This window comes from Thrips palmi, unplaced genomic scaffold, assembly GCF_012932325.1.
Source record: "Thrips palmi isolate BJ-2018 unplaced genomic scaffold, TpBJ-2018v1 HiC_scaffold_18, whole genome shotgun sequence".
Taxonomy (NCBI): domain Eukaryota; kingdom Metazoa; phylum Arthropoda; class Insecta; order Thysanoptera; family Thripidae; genus Thrips; species Thrips palmi.
The window spans coordinates 19,824,808-19,837,013 of NW_023144627.1; the positions used below are offsets into that span (position 1 = coordinate 19,824,808).

Here is a 12,206-nt window from a genome sequence, read left to right on the forward strand (position 1 = left end):
TTTTTTGCTGCCGGTCGGGTCGAAGGTGATGCTAATAGTCACGGTTATTGGGGCCCTGGCCGTGGCCGGGAGGACCGGCCTAGATCATCGCTCTCTGTCCCACTTGCTGGTGAGGCCCGGCACAGTGGGCCAGAAGACCGGTAGAGGCGGCCACAACTCTGGACGCGTTTTGAGCTCCATAGTCGCTAAATGGGACTCGAACCGAACGTGTGACCCCTCCAATGGATTCCTCGTTCGGAGAGCAATCCATTGGTGGGGTCACACGCTCGGTTCGAGTCCCATATTTAGCGACTCTGGAGCTCAGAACGCGTCTGGAGTTTTGGCCACCTCCACCGGTCTTCTGGCCCACTGTGCGGCGTTCGACAAGTCTCGAGTCTTGGATTCCTGATCGCTACAGAGGGAATCCCCGCGTGCCCCCTGCCCCCGCCCAGTCGGCCTGCCTCCTGGCTGCCGAGGTGCCGGGCCTGGCGGAGGCCCGCGATGACGTAGTCAGCACGCTCCATCCGCGCCGGCTTATCGCCAGCCAAGTTATTCCCCGCGCGCATTGTAACTTGACAGCCAGGCGGACGGACAGACAGACGGACAGACAGACAGAGGGACTGCCTGCCTGAAGGGCGCTCGGACAGTGAGTCAGTCAGCAGTCGGTTCAAATGTCACCAAGTCCGCCCTGGCTCTCCTGGTTTTCCTGCAGCCACACACAGCCCCCCCCCCCCCCCCCGGACGGCGACGTATCAGTCTTGTTTGCAGCGCGCGGGGCCCAGCGGCGGGAGGGCGGCACCACATCACTTAGGAATCTTATAAAATGAATGCCCGGTGAATGTTTCAGTAGTGCGGCGGATGAAATGTGCGCGTCGCCCCACTGTACACTGTACAGCACATACACTATGCAGCGGCGGCGTCTGCGCTTGAACTTGCGGACAAGCGGATGCTCGCCGCTCGCCTGACCCGATAAAGCAGTGGTGCAACCCAAGTACCAGTGTCGGTGACGTCCACTTTTGGAATACGAAGTGCGTTTCAGACGTCCGACCCGCCCTTTCACCAGGACACTTCACCGAGTTTATCGCGAGGAAACCTCGAGTCCCTCGACGCGGACGCAGGCCGCAGGCTTCACGTCGCTTCACGTGGGGCTCTAGTTAGAGCTGCGTCGTCTGGCGCGATAGCGTCCAAAGGGTTGCCAACCTCGCGGGCGTGGGCGTGACCGGCGACGCAGTGTTGCCATAGGAGTAGGCATCACTTGATGCACCGGTGTCATCGGAAGGGTTCCCAACCTCAGCCTCAGCCTGCCTACTAGGCAAGTCCTCGAGAGCAAGGCCCAGGCTGGGCGCAAGGCTGATGTTGGCAACCCTCCCGACTCACAGTGGGCCAGAAGACCGGTGGAGGCGAACAAACCCCTAGACGCGTTTTGAGCTCCAGAGTCGCCAAACAGGCCTCGAACCGAACGTGTGACCCCACCAATGGATTCCTCGTTCGGAGCTCAAAACGCGTCTAGAGTTTCGTGACACTTGACCGATCCCCAGGCTCCGCGATGGTGGCGGTCGCTAACCACTGTGTCTCTGCCGCAGGTCCATGGCGCTGCTGGAGCTGGTGCCCCTGCTGGGGGGCGCGGCCGTCCCCAAGGCCCTGCAGGGCGCTGAGGCCGCCGACGCCGCCGACGCCGCGCAGCCCGTGGGGTGCCTGGCGTGCGGAGAGCGGCTGCCGTCGGCGCGCGCCCTCGTCACGCACCTGGTGCGCAGGCACTTCCGCGGCTCGCCGTTCCCGTGCCCGTCGTGCGGCGCGGCCGTGCTCACGGTGCGGCAGCTGCAGCACCACCTGCGTCGCCACGCCGGCGAGCGGCTGCACCCGTGCTCGCGGTGCGCGCGGCCCTTCGCCACGGCGTCCAGCCTGCGGCGCCACGAGCGCCTGGGCCGCTGCGCCGACCGCCACGCGTGCGCGCGCTGCGGCCGCTCCTTCGCGTCGGCCGCGGCGCTGGCCAAGCACGCCCTGACGCACGAGCCGCGGCGCCGCAAGCGTGGCGGCAAGTGCGCGGCGTGCGGCACCCGCTTCGCCGTCCTCGCCGAGCTCTACGCCCACGAGCGCTCCATCCACGACCGCTACCGCACCTACGCCTGCGATCTGTGCGAGCTCGCCTTCTCCCGGTCCGCGTCGCTGCTCAAGCACCTGCAGCGCGCGCACGCCACCACCACCGCCTCCAGGCTGCACCTCGCGCACCACGCCGCGCCGCTCACGCCGCCGCCGTCGCCGCCGCCCTCCACCAGTGCAGCGCCCGAGCGCCCCGACGACCTCGAACTGACGGCCTTGGCCTCTGCAGAGCAGCCAGCCCTGGAAACCCCGAGCACCCCGCCAGCGCCCCCGGGACCCGCCGAACCTGCCAGTCTGGCGCCTACACTGCAACACCACGGCGTGGGAAACCTGCCGCCAAAGAAGCGAGGACGACCGCGGAAGTCAGAGCAGAGAGACAAGTCAGCCCCTGCACTGCAAAACTGTGAGACAGACAATCCACCACCAAAGAAGCGCGGACGACCAAGGAAGTCCGAGCAAAGGGACAAGTCAGTGCAGAGGGACCAGTCAGAGAAAAGGGACAAGTCAGAGCAGAGGGACAAGTCAGCCCCTGCTCTGCAAAACTGTGAGACAGACAATCCACCACCAAAGAAGCGCGGACGGCCACGGAAGTCCGAGAAAAGGGACAAGTCAGTGCAAAGGGACAAGTCAGCGCAGAGGGACAAGTCAGAGCAACGGGACATGTCAGCCTCTGCACTGCAAAACTGTGAGACGGAAAATCCACCACCAAAGAAGCGCGGACGGCCACGGAAGTCCGAGCAGAGGGACAAGCCTTGCAGTGAGAAGCAGCGGGAGGGGCCAGGGCAGGACCCTCTAGAGGCGCTGCGCCTGCCGGGGTCGGTGCCTCCGGAATCCGCCGGACCTTCGAGTCCGGCCGCGTCGCCGCACGGGACGGTGCACTCGGCGCCGAAGAAGCGCGGCCGGACTCGGAGGCCCGAGCAGAGCGACAGGCGGTGCAATCCGCGACTCAGCGTCAAACTGTTCGGCAAGCCCGCGGAGACGCGCCTGGAGAAGTGGAGGCGCTACCAACTGGTGAGGAGACAGAGTCTGGAAATGCGCCGCCTGGCCGCGCCGATGTGCCTGCCACTGCCTGCGAGCCTCGCGCCGCCCGTCCGACCCTCGGCCCGCGCCGACGACGCCCTGGGAAGCCCGACTCCGAAGAAGCGAGGACGTCCACGGAAGTCCGAGCAAAGTGGAATGCCGAGTGGTGCAAAAGGCCCCAAGCACACTGCCAAACTGAGTGCAAAACCAAGTGGCAAGCCGAGGAAGCAACTCGGTGAATCAAACGGCAGGCCGAGCATGAAGAAAAGTCCGAAGCTCGACCGCAAGTTGAATGCGAATCCCTGTGTGAAACTCAGTCGGCTCAACAAGAGACGCATGGAGACGTTAATCGGTACTGAATTTCCAGAAAAGAGTCCTTCAGCGCCGTCAGGCCCTCCACAGCCTGAGCCCGAAGTCCCCGACCGTCCACAAGAACCAGCAGGGCCCTCAAGCCTGGCCCCGGAGCTGCACGACCCAGCGGCTGCAATGGAACACTCGCCACCAAAGAAAAGAGGACGACCACCAAAGTCTGAGAAAAATCACATGCAGCCAAGTAGCAAGCAAGACTTGAAGAGGAGCCTGAAAATCAGCAGCAAACTCAACGCAAAGCTGTGTGTCAAACTGATCAGCAAGCCGACGAGGAAGAAGCTGGAGAAATTAAGGGGCGTGAAAAATCTGAAGACAAGGCTAAGCGGGGATAAAGAGTCCAGTGTGAAACTGATCGGCAAGCAAACTAAGAAACATCCAGGCATGCCAAATCTGGAAGGGAGCGAGGAAACCCTAAGCACTCCTGCAGTGCCCAGCCCTCCTGGATTGGTCCTTGCTGGTTCGGAGTTTCCCGAAGTCGCCAGACTACAAAATGTGGCTCTCGCAACGCAGCCCGAAGGGTCGGAAAACTCGCCGCCGAAGAAGAAGCGAGGCCGGCCACGCAAGTCGGAGCGGCGCGAGGTATCGAGCGTGCAGGCAGAACTTGGCGGCAAGCCGACCAGGGGGCAGCTCGATGACAGCGCGAGTGGCAAGCAAACTCCGGGGAAAAGGCCCAAGCTGAGCGGAGAGCAGCGAGCCGCGACGCGTGTGAAGCTAAGCGGCATGGCGTGTCCGAAGCAACTCGGCAGACTAAGCGGCCCGATGGCTGGAAAGCCGAGCGAGAAAGCCCAAGGCAAGCGGAGAGGCCAAGCGTTCCAGCCGCTTGGCAGCGTGCAGGGCCTGGCGAGCGGCGCGCGAAGCGGCTCCAAGAACGGCCTCAAAGTCGGCGTGCGGAGCGGACCCAAGAGTCGAGTCAAATGGGGGTGCGCAGAGTGCGGCGCGCAGTTCGCGCTGGAGTGGTCCCTCAAGGGACACTTACTTCGCACCCACTTACAGCACGCTCAGTTAAGCGTGCGTTAGCGTGTAGTTTGTGTTGTTATTGTTGTAAGTGTGTGTGTGAGTGTCGTGTGTATGTGGTGATACTGTGTTCAGAGAGACACTTTTGCTGTGAAATCATTATGAAAACCCATAGGCTGTGATGTTATGTCCACGATCGTGTTTTGCAATTCATGTATTCTGTTTCTTTTGTACTTTGACAGTTTGTACACATTAAATGCACGTGGTGCGGACTCATCTTAATTTTACGGCTACAGTGGTTCTCCTTTCCTTGTCCTTTTTTTACTGCTAGTGAACATCACGACAAAAGTAAACAAAGGTAAAATTATCACAATTTCCTTAGATTACAATAAATACTGCGATAGACTCGTGAAGAGTACATTGCACAGGTTTGAAAATAAAAATAAAACTACAGAGTGGTCGTGAACACTTTCCTGCGGCATGCTCGTAGGGGAACTGAACTATCAGATTTGAATTCAACTACTTCGTGATCTAAATAGTGGTCTAAATGAGATTCACACGGCGATATTGCAAGTCGACCGCTCTTGGCATCGCCCCTCGATCGACATTGGAGTTACCTCACGCCGTCTGAGCTTTTTTCGCCAACTTCAAAAAATAAATAAATGCCGTCAATGTCATTTTTTCGCAGTATACACAGTCCTCGGGGGGGGGGACATCAGAGCAGCCTCATTCTCAGACCGGCATAAGTAGGCTTGGGTTCGCGCTTCCAAATGACCTCAGCGCCTGTGACATTCGGGGTAGGCCGTGCCGCTACACAGGCTCATTTGACGGGTTGCCTACCCGCAGCCAAGCGCCTGTGACATTCAGGCTAGGCCGTGCCGCTACACAGGCCCATTTGACGGGTTGCCTACCCGCAGCCAAGCGCCTGCGACAGCCAGGTTAGGCCGTGCCGCTACACAGGCCCATTTGACGGGTTGCCTACCCGCAGCCAAGCGCCTGCGACAGCCAGGTTAGGCCGTGCCGCTAGGCCCATTTGACGGGTTGCCTACCCGCAGCCAAGCGCCTGCGACAGCCAGGTTAGGCCGTGCCGCTACACAGGCCCATTTGACGGGTTGCCTACCCGCAGCCAAGCGCCTGCGACAGCCAGGTTAGGCCGTGCCGCTACACAGGCCCATTTGACGGGTTGCCTACCCGCAGCTTAGCGCCTGCGACAGCCAGGTTAGGCCGTGCCGCTACACAGGCCCATTTGACGGCTTGCCTACCCGCAGCTTAGCGCCTGCGACAGCCAGGTTAGGCCGTGCCGCTACACAGGCCCATTTGACGGGTTGCCTACCCGCAGCTTAGCGCCTGCGACAGCCAGGTTAGGCCGTGCCGCTACACAGGCCCATTTGACGGCTTGCCTACCCGCAGCTTAGCGCCTGCGACAGCCAGGTTAGGCCGTGCCGCTACACAGGCCCATTTGACGGCTTGCCTACCCGCAGCCAAGCGCCTGCGACAGCCAGGTTAGGCCGTGCCGCTACGCAGGCTGGTCCGACGGGGTGCCTATCGGCTCCAAGCCAGGCGCCAGGCCACATCGAAAAATCAGCCTGCCGGCCAGACAAAGTCTCGGCTTCACTCCAACAGAGTCCAGGTCGACGACGGAGCTCGGCGACGTCCTTTCCGGTCGGACATCACACAGTGTTCTGTCTCGGAAGACACAGCGATCTCTCGCATTCAGTTCTGCAATGTGCGTTTGGGTTGGTTCGCCGCTACGCCGCTGGCGGCGCTGCAGGCGCTGCGGTCGTCCTCTGCGCGGCGCGTCGCTCCTCCAGCGCGGCCTTGTACGCCTTCCAGGACACCGCGTGGAAGCCGCCCTGGCCGTCCGCCAGCAGGTACTTGCCGTCCTCCGTGCGGGCGCCTTCCTCGCGCGGGCCCTGCAACCCACACTGTTAGACCCCCTGCTGGACTTCCGTTTTCAACTCATTTCCTCCGGCCGATGGCTCACCTGGCGCTGCCCCTGCCGCTGCTTGTGCGGCTTGCCTCGCCGGGGGCCTCCGGGGCGCCGGCGGACCGCGCGCTGCGTGCTCCACGTCGTGCTGCTCGCGTCCAGCGGGGCGCTCGTCGACGTGCTGCTGCTCGCGGTGTCCGAGGCCGTGCTGGACGAACTGTCCGTGGCGGCGGTCACCGTCGTCGGCGTCCTCGGCGTGGAGGTCGCGTCGACACTGGTGTTCGCGGCCACCGCCGCGCTCACCGCGATGCTGTTGGCCTCCACGCCGGGCAGGCCGTTGCTCGCCGTCAGGCTGTTGTCCACGCTGGTGGCGTTGTTGGCGTTGTCCGCGAGGAGGCCCTGGATGACGCCGGGCAGCGCGTTGGGCTTGGCGCGCAGGTGACGGCTGGGGTTCTTGTTGCAGCGGAAACCCCTCCGCATGGCGTCGTAGACGGACCAGCCCGCGTACCTGCCAGACGAGGACGGCGGAATAATGTTGAGTTTGCGCGCCGCACCATGGGCCAGAAGACCGGTGGAGGCGGCCAAAATCCCGGATGCCTTTTGAGCTCCACAGTCGCTAATTGGGACTCGAACCGAACTTGTGATCCCACCAATGGATTGCTCTCCGAACGAGGAATCTATTGGTGGGGTCACACGTTCGGTTCGAGTCCCATTCAGCGACTCTGGAACTCAAAACGCGTCCGGGATTTTGGCCGCCTCCACCGGTCTTCTGGCAAACCCACTGTGCGTGCCTCCAGACCAAAGCAAATTAAAAGTTCCCCGAATACTCACGGCTCTGGAGTGGCGCACGTCGGCGCGGCCCGCTTATCGTACACGTAGCGGCCCTCCCGTTTGTCCTGCCGAGCAAAAGGGACCAAAGGGACAAGCGTTAGTGTCCGAACACGCGCGGGCCTGCCGGGCCTGCAGGGCCCCGACGCGAACATCGATTCTACTTCATGCCTTTTTGGCACCGTTTTCGGCCCCCTAACCGAATTCGTCACGCGAGACGGGTCGATGCGCTGCCCCGCTGTCCCCGAAAGGCGCAACCCAAACAATGACCCTTTTCGCTGTCCGGTTAGCCGCCATCACTCAGAGGTCGTTTTTGGCCGTCTGTGCACTGCGACCCATTTTCACACTCTCTTGGCTTAATCTAATGCACTGGAAGGAAAAAAATTACTGAAAAAGCACGGGCAACGCCTGGTCTACAACTCAACCCGAGCGTCCCTACATCACCTACTGCGGAAGTTCCGAACATGATTTCCGGAATTTCAACTTTGGAGGTGTTACAAATTTAATTCTATTTTAGCTTTGATGGACGTGGTGTTGATCCAATTCGAGCCTTCCCCCGGGCTGTCCGAGGCCGACGAGGTGGACGAGGCGGGACCAGCCTGCGTTGTCGTCGACCTGTATTATTCACGAAGCTCTCCAAGACCGGCTGGGCGGCGGAGTGCCGAAGCGCCGAAGCGCCGGAGCGGCTATCAAATCGATCAGGTCTAACGACGATAACCGAAAACAAGCTCGCCCCCTCCCCCTCTCTACCTCACGCGACCGGCCCCACCTGTTCGGCGCCGGCGCCGCTGTCCGGCCCTAGCCCCTATTTTGGGGTGTAATCGTGTCCCTCTGATTCCACGATTCCCATCATTGGTCAAAGTCAATTTCCAATCCAATTCGGAATCCGAGGCACTGTGCAGTCAGTGCACTGCAGTGCTGCCGTTCGTCGTAGGCGAACGTACCCACAATGCACAGTGGGCCAGAGGACTGGTGGAGGCGGTCAAAATCCCGGACGCGTTTTGGGCTGCAGAGTCGCTAAGCAGGGCTCGAATCGAGCGTGTGACACCACCAATGGATTGCTCTTCGAACGAGGAATCCATTGGTGGGGTCACACGCTCGGTTCGAGTCCCATTTAGCGACTCTGGAGCTCGAAACGCGTCCGGCGTTCTGGCGGCCTGCGCCGGCCTCTGGCCCAGAGTGCTACCTTGTTGGTGGCGGCGGGGTTCCAGGCCGCCATGTCGCAGGAGCACTGCCAGGGGTTGCCGTCCAGGCGCACCATCTTGGCGGGCACGTTGTCCAGCAGGCCGGGCGGCAGCTCCTTGAGCTGGTTGCCCGTCAGCAGGAGCTCCTTGAGGCTGCCCTGCTGGTCCAGCAGGTTGGGCGGCAGCGCGCGCAGCAGGTTGTGGCTGAGGTCGAGCTCCCGCAGCGCGAACAGGGCGTAGAAGGCGTCCATGGACACGTGGCGGATGCTGCAGTGGCGCAGCAACAGCCGCTCCAGCTTGGGCACCTCGACGAACGCGTCGTACGGCAGCGAGGGCACGACCCCCGTCAGCGTGAGCTCCTTGAGGCGGGGCATGCCGCGCAGCAGGTCGCGGTGCATCCCGGGGGCGGTCACGTCCGTGGCCACCAGCCTGCGCATGGCGCGCAGCCCCAGGAACATGTCCTGGTGCAGCTGCAGCGCCGTGCCCGTGCCGCCCAGCAGCAGCGTCTCCGTCGAGTTCATCACCTGCATCATCAACATCATCATCATCGTCAGCCGTCGGTCAAACATGCCTATATTTTTACTGAATTCAATACTTTTATTGAGGTTGGTCGCCGGTCTTTTGACGCACAGTGGTCTTCCGATCCACTGTGGCCGCTCACCTGGAACGTGTTGGTGAACACCGACTCGATGGGGTTGGCCCGGAAGTCGGCGCCGCGCAGCTTGGGGAAGGGCGGCAGTGACAGCTCGGACAAGTGCGTGAGGTTGTTGTGCGACATGTCCAGGAAGCGCAGCTCCAGCAGCCCCACCAGTGCCGTGGAGGACACGTCGAGCAGGGAGTTGTGTGCCAGCGACAGGTAGCGCAGGGCGGGCGCGCCGTACAGCGACCAGTCGGGCACGAAGGCCAGCCTGTTGTGCTCCAGGGACAGCACCTGGGGCCGAGGGACAGTGTGAACGGGGTGGATCCGGTTTTGGACCCGAACCGAGCGTGTGACCCCACCAATGGATTCCTCGTCCGGAGAGCAATCCATTGGTGGGGTCACACGTCCGCTTCGAGTCCCATTTAGCGACTCTGGAGCTCAAAACGCGTCCGGGGTTTCGGCCGCCCCCACGGTCTTCCACCCACCTGGAGGCTGTCCAGGCCGTTGAACATCTCCCAGGCCAGGTTGACCAGGTCGGCGTAGTGCAGGCGCAGCATCAGCAGCTGGTCCAGGCCCTCGAAGGTCCGGAGCGCGTTGACGCGCCGCAGCTCCGTGAACTTGGAGAAAGACACGACCTCGGCGGGCTTCAGGAACACCAGCTCGGGGGTGTCCTCGCTGTGTGCGGAGCAAAGCCCGTTAGCAGTGTACCTACCCTTGCTGGCGCCGGCGGAGGGACTTGCCCCCTGCCCCTACTCCCTACTCTCACCTTTGGTCATCGGTTCGATACGCCCAGGGCGGCAGGCGCCGTCGGCGCGGTCTAAGTGGCGGCGGCGTCGTCACGATGACCTCGTTGTCGTCGTCCAGCGCGCCTGCCAGACAAGACGACACGCCTTTACACCACCTGGTGCATCTTGTGGGGGCCACACTGTACGAACGCAGAGCAAAACTCCCCGCACAGTGGATTTGCCAGAAGACCGGTGGAGGTGGCCAAAACTCCAGACAAGTTTTGAGCTCCAGAGTCGCTAAATGGAACTCGGACCGAACGTGTGACCCCACCAATGGATTCCTCGTTCGGAGAGCAATCCATTGGTGGGGTCACTCGTTCGGTTCGAGTCCCGTTTAGCGACTCCGCAGCTCAAAACGCGTCCGGAGTTTTGGCCGCCCCCGCCGGGACTCGAACCCAAGACTCGCCTTCCAGCTGCACGCCGGTGAGCGACAGCAGCCGCAGGTGCGGCAGCGTGCGCAGCGAGTCGCTCTTGAGGTGCACGGCGGCCTCGGCGAAGGCAGTCACGTCCAGGGAGACGAGGCCCTCGAAGCGGGACAGGTGGCCCGCCGTCACCACGATGGCGGCCTCGTCCGCGCTCTGTAGCAGCGTCAGCGCCTGCCAACCCACCGCACACCGCAGTTAGTGGCCAATACAACGAAAAAAACAACAACAAGAAAGAGCTGGAACCAGTGCTGTTGGCTTAACTCACCCTTGTCGAAACGGTTGCCAACCCCAGCTTGCCTACCAGGCAGTTTCTTGAGATCAACGCCCAGACACTGCCTAGTGGACAGGCTGAGGTTGGCAACCCGTCCGACACTGGTGCATCACACAGTGGGCCAGAAGACCGGTGGAGGAGGACAAAATTCTAGACGCGTTTTGAGCCCCAGAGTCGCTGTACAGGACTCGAACCGAACGTGTGACCCCACCAATGGATTCCTCGTTCAGAGAGCAATCCATTGGTGGGGTCACACGTTCTGTTCGAGTCCCATTTAGCGACTCTGGAGCTCAAAACGCGTCTAGAGTTTTGTCCGCCTCCACCGGTCTTCTGGCAAATCCACTGTGCATCGCGGCGACGCCGGCAGTGCGGACTGACAGGACTGACCTGCGTGTCGGCGGGCAGGGTGGCGATGACGTCCTCGAACACGTCGGAGAGGATGACGCACACGGCCTGGCGCACCACGCGCGCCCCGTCCACGTCGGAGCGCAGCGGCTCCTCGGCCAGGCTCAGCTGGAAAACCCGGAAACAACGGTTTTCTCGAGGGAAATCGGAAACGCAGAGGGAAACTGATGGCCAAAACCGCGGTGCCGACGACACCGTGGCGTGTTGACGGGCACCGCGGAGTACTCCCAGCGCACGTGGGGCATCGCGAGCACCGCGCGCACCGCGCGCACGCAAGGCCGGAGTATGTTGCGCTTCCCACTTACACGCACACACGCACACGCACGCACACACACACACACACGAGCACATACGCACGCGATCGATACTCACGTGGTGGGCGTGGATGGCCAGTAGCCTCCGCAAGGGCACCTCCTTGAACGGGCCCTCCCTGCAGGTGCACACTTCCGGGCAGCCCAGTCCCCAGGGGGAGTCGCCGGCGTCGCCGGAGCCCTCCAGCAACTCGGTCTCCAGCGCCTGCCTCTGGACAAAGGCACCGACGTCAGCGGGGAGGCTTCACACAGTGGGCCAGAGGACCGGTGGAGGCGGCCAAAACTCCCGACGCGTTTTGAGCTCCAGAGTCGCTAAATGGGCCTCGAACCGAACGTGTGACCCCACCAATGGATTGCTCTCCGAACGAGGAATCCAGGTGGAGTCACACGTTCGGTTCGAGTCCTGTTTAGCGACTCTGGAGCTCAAAACGCGTCTCGAGTTTTGGCCGCCTCCACCGGTCTTCTGGCCCACTGTGGAGCGGTCCGTGGGAACGTGGCGGGCGACAGGCGGCCGACGGCGTGGTCCACCTTGACGTGGCGGGGGTGGCCGACGTGGAGGCGGTGGTGGCCGTCGAGGGCCCGCACCGAGGCCACCGCCAGCAGTGCCGACGCGGCCGCCAACGCGACCCTCCACATGATGCCGGCGGGGAGCTACTGCGCGGGGGCGGGACTGGGGCCGCCTCCGCCGGGTCCTCGTCGCCGTCGTCGTCGTCCTGGCGGCGCGCGACTTCCGTCTCCCCCACCCCTTTTGCTTCCAGTGGCCCTCACTCCACCAGTCTGCCCCTGGTCCTCCCTGGACCGCATCCTGCCCCACCTGGTCCTCACCAGTCAAAACTAATTGTCTCCCCACCTGATCACCCCCTTCCACTCTTCCCGTGATTCGCCCGAGTGTCGCTGCCGTCGCTCTGTCTCTCTCCCCCCTTTAGGGGACGCCCCATGAGTGGGAGAGAGACAGACTCTCAGAATCAGTCCGCTGAACAGTGAACACGCCTCAAGGGGCCACCCGCC

At 62.4% G+C, this 12,206-nt stretch overlaps 2 protein-coding genes across 2 annotated transcripts; one reads left to right on the plus strand and one right to left on the minus strand.

Annotated features, from left to right (window-relative positions):
* Positions 1 to 1,566: 1,566 nt before the first annotated feature.
* LOC117644770 (serine/arginine repetitive matrix protein 1-like) lies at positions 1,567 to 4,704 on the plus strand. Its single transcript, XM_034384386.1, has 3 exons — positions 1,567 to 1,617; positions 1,663 to 1,923; positions 1,975 to 4,704. Exons 1-3 carry the CDS (start codon positions 1,567 to 1,569, stop codon positions 4,483 to 4,485), a joined length of 2,823 nt encoding a protein of 940 aa, XP_034240277.1. The 3' UTR covers positions 4,486 to 4,704.
* LOC117644493 (podocan-like) lies at positions 4,622 to 11,847 on the minus strand. Its single transcript, XM_034384010.1, has 11 exons — positions 11,727 to 11,847; positions 11,260 to 11,409; positions 10,870 to 10,995; positions 10,193 to 10,382; positions 9,768 to 9,870; positions 9,487 to 9,676; positions 9,023 to 9,292; positions 8,364 to 8,885; positions 7,181 to 7,245; positions 6,407 to 6,857; positions 4,622 to 6,335 (listed from the first exon to the last, which is right to left on the minus strand). Exons 1-11 carry the CDS (start codon positions 11,832 to 11,834, stop codon positions 6,171 to 6,173), a joined length of 2,340 nt encoding a protein of 779 aa, XP_034239901.1. The 5' UTR covers positions 11,835 to 11,847; the 3' UTR covers positions 4,622 to 6,170.
* Positions 11,848 to 12,206: the final 359 nt, after the last annotated feature.